The sequence below is a fragment of the Vollenhovia emeryi genome, unplaced genomic scaffold (assembly GCF_000949405.1).
Source record: "Vollenhovia emeryi isolate VEMERY1.0 unplaced genomic scaffold, V.emery_V1.0 DF941570.1, whole genome shotgun sequence".
NCBI lineage: Eukaryota > Metazoa > Arthropoda > Insecta > Hymenoptera > Formicidae > Vollenhovia > Vollenhovia emeryi.
In genome coordinates this window covers 1,002-4,968 of record NW_011964796.1, presented here as the reverse complement: position 1 = coordinate 4,968, position 3,967 = coordinate 1,002, and the positions used below count along the sequence as shown (strand labels likewise).

Here is a 3,967-nt window from a genome sequence, read left to right as displayed (position 1 = left end):
TACTTGTGTCATACCACTTCGTCCACTCCTGATCCAACTACCACGACTCTAACAGGTTATGGGCCCAGGATTGCATCTGTAAAGGAGGAATTTAGCCGCGGAATAAACTTTGCAAATCGAAAATTCGAGGAATAACGCGTGTGCTAAAATGGCGGAGGACGAGAAATACAAGGTACCACTCTTCGATGGAAGCAACTATAGTAACTGGAAGTTTCGTATGCAGATTCTGCTTGAGGAACACGAGCTCTTTGATCTAGTCGGTAATGAGCTTGGTACACTAATAGCAGAGCTACCAAAGGAAACCGAGGCTGCACGATCCCTTGTCCTGAAAAGAAATGACAAGAAGTGCAAGTCACTACCCTAACAGCACAGATGACGGAAAGTCGACTTTTAGTCGACTTTTATAAGTCGACTTTTAGTCGACTGTTAAAACTGACGGAAAGTCGACTTAAAGTCAGTTTTAACCTTTGACTATATAATCATGGACTGCTAGTTGCCTCCACTTTGCCTGGTCTAACACGTAATCAACATCACGAGTGCCGCCATAGGATAAATGGCAGAAAATCGAAACACTAAGTCAGATTTAATGGTAAAACAGGACAGAAGACAGAGATAGAATATAGCTGTTTTATCATGTTTATCAGAGTTCAGAACCAATTATAATATAATTGGTTCTGAACTCTGATAAACATGATAAAACAGCACGACATAAGCTATATTCTATCTCTGTCTTCTGTCCTGTTTTACCATTAAATCTGACTTAGTGTTTCGATTTTCTGCCATTTATCCTATGGTGGCGCTCGTGATGTTGATTACAGCCTGAATGCGGCAACTAGCAGTCTTCTTCTTATTCTTATTATTGGCACTCGGCTCACTGACCACTGAGCCGACACGGCCAAGACGAACCTTTAGTCCTCCATAAATGCAACACGCTACACTGCCGCACCCTTGCGGCGAATAGTCAAGGGAGGAGAGCGGCCGATTTAAAGGCCGCTAAGAGGAGGCGGCATAATTTAGGCTTGGGATTAACGATCAAGGGAAAGATGTTCTGGGGGTCAGTAGTGGAATCTAGCAAGTCGGAATAGATGAAATCAGTGAGATTTTTCATATGGTTTTTAAAGGTAGGACAGGCGAAAATAACATGATTGAGGTCTTGGGACTCTGCACCGCACACACAGGCAGGAGACGCGACGATATTTTTCCTGAATAAGCTGTAATTTAAATTATAGTGATTGCTCCTGAGCCTGTTGATGAGGACAATAAGGGAGCGTTTAAGCCGAACTTTAAGAAACCACGGCTTGGGGGAGGAAGAATGGAAGTACTGAAAATGGAGAGCGCCCTTTGATTGGGCAGCATATGACACATTTCCTAACCTATCAGGTCGCATACTTTTTTTCGCGGCATGCAGCACGTGTTGGCTGCGGTCAAGCTGCCACTACATTAAATGCTTCGAAGCGTTTCTCTTCTCCTTTTATCTTTATTGAAAGAAATTAGGAAAAGAAGAACACTTCGAAGCTGCACTTATTTGACCGGAGCCGCGAACATCCTCTTGGAAAATCTTGAGCTCTTTAATACATAATAATGACGAAAATATTGAACGTACAAACTTATAACACAGAATAGTTAATTATTGTCGTCAGTATGTGATCATCACGAGTTGACAAGTAACGCCAATATGTGATTTCATATTTTTCCCTCATGTGCATGTTAACTTGTGCTCACGGTATGTATCATCACGATGTGATTACGAAACATATATCATATGTCGATCAATATCAGAAGATCATAACATGATGAAATCTGATCATCACGCGTTGCTATCTGGGAAGTTCACACGACTGTTCCATGGAAGACCTCAAGTTCAAGCGAGACTCCACCAAAAAATCTGTAAAAGGGATGCGAAATTCCGGGGCGGGACGGCGAAGAGTCGCCTCCTTAGCCAAAGCATCAGCAGTCTCATTTCCAAGAATCCCGCGATGAGCAGGGATCCAAACCAGATAGAAAGCTCTCTCAGAGGACGCAAATTGATGGAATATGTCTTTGATGCGCGAGATAATATAATTGAGAGGAAAAGGATTACAGGAGCATACTGCTTCCAGCACACTCCTGGAATCAGAAAAGAAACATATTTTGCTGTAATCTATGCCGCGTTCAAATGCCACCTCAGCCGCGCGAAGAAGAGCCCAGGCCTCCGCCGAAAAGATGGAAGCACCGGCCGGTAAACTCAAAGAGATAGTTAAATTCAATTCCGGGGAAAAAATTCCAGCTTCAACCGACGACTCACCCCCTCGCTTGGAACCGTCGGTGTAAAATGTAAGAGCGCCCTCCCGTAAGTCCGCCGAAGAGTCAAGGAATAAGGATGCAGATTCGTGGGGCCCCATGGAATTAGGAATGAAAATTTTAAGGTATGATGGTCGAAAAATCGCACCCTCATAGCTGCTGGAGAAATATGAAAGAGAAGGAGAGGTGAACATGAGTTCACAATCATCTCTGTTCTTAATGTAGGCTCTTAGAGTAGGCAAACGTTCCAGAAGCCAGACACGTTTAGCAAAGGACGAGACCGACGCAACCCCTTGCAGAGACTGTATGACTGCATTCTCAGACCTGGCCAAATTCTTATAAATAAACCTAGAGTTAAGGAAATTGAGTCTGCACAAAAGCGGAGGCTCCTTGGCCTCATCGAGCATGACATTAATAGGAGTGGAGATTCTATATCCAAGTGCCGCCCTGATAGCACGATACTGAAGTCTGAGCAGACGAGTCATTCTTGAGGCGTTTCCCCTGACGATAAAGACCTGATGCCCGTATTCCATCACACTGCGAAGCAGAGATCTATAAATAGTCAAGAGAGAAACTGGATGAGCTCCCCACCAAATCCCAGACAGGGAAGAAATGACGTTGACAATTGATCTACATTTTTTATAAGTATTTTCGAAATGGAGTCCACCTGAACATCTAGAATCAATAGTAATTCCCAGGAAGCGAACGGCTGAAGCCGGACTGATCGTTTCACCTCCCAAAGTAATACCACCCAAGTCGGTTCTAGAGCCACCCCTGGAAAAATGCATCACGCGAGATTTAGAAGCCGAGAGGCCAAGGCCCCGGCTGCCCAAGAAGGAATCCAATCGCTCAATTGATTCCGTAAGAAGTTTCATAATCTGGAAGGAATCCCTGCCTCGAGACCATATGACCAGGTCGTCGGCGTACTGAAGAGCCCTCACGCCGAATGGAAGACAGGAGGGAAGTTCTCTAATAAAGATATTGAACAGTAAGGGGCTCAAAATGGATCCCTGAGGGGTACCCCTAAAAGAGAACCTAGAATCGCTCAATTCGCCATCCAAAAGGAACTTAATTTTCCTTTTCCGAAGAAGATTAAAAATAAATACTGCGAGGTTGCGCGGGAATCCCACCAGAATCATACCCTCAAGCAGTAAGAACGGGTCTACGTTATCGAACGCCGATGCGATGTCGAGGAATACGGCTGAAAGTTTCTCCTCGTTAACCAGAGCGCCCTTTACTTCACAGGCAAAAATGGAGAGGCTGTCTCCACAAGATCTAGATCGTCTGAAGCCAAATTGTTCCTCTGGCAGAATATTTCTAGACTCGATATACCAGACCAGTCTCAAATACAAGATCCTCTCCATTACCTTGAGAAGACAAGATAACAAGGAGATGGGTCTAAAGCCTTCTCCCCCGCTCTTTGGGATAAGTACAACAAGGGCGTCGCTCCACTCGGGGGGGGGGGGGGGGGATACACCACTAGTTAAAAAGCCATTGAAGAAGACACGAAGAGAATTGATAAGATAAGGAGGAAAAACAGAGATGATAGAGTAATCTATTTGATCCAGCCCGGGCGCCGACCTTTTCTTAATGAAGTGAGAGATCGCAAAGTTCATTTCCCCCTCAGAGATGGGGGCGCCCAGAGAAGGCTCGGGGGCCAATGTTGCCCTACGAATCCAGGACTCGA

General features: G+C 44.9%; 1 protein-coding gene across 1 annotated transcript; it reads right to left on the bottom strand.

Moving 5' to 3' along the window:
• Window positions 1-1,817: 1,817 nt before the first annotated feature.
• LOC105570919 (RNA-directed DNA polymerase from mobile element jockey-like) lies at window positions 1,818-3,644 on the bottom strand. The gene has a single exon (XM_012028371.1). The coding sequence runs from the start codon at window positions 3,642-3,644 to the stop codon at window positions 1,818-1,820; it is 1,827 nt and encodes a 608-aa protein (XP_011883761.1).
• Window positions 3,645-3,967: the final 323 nt, after the last annotated feature.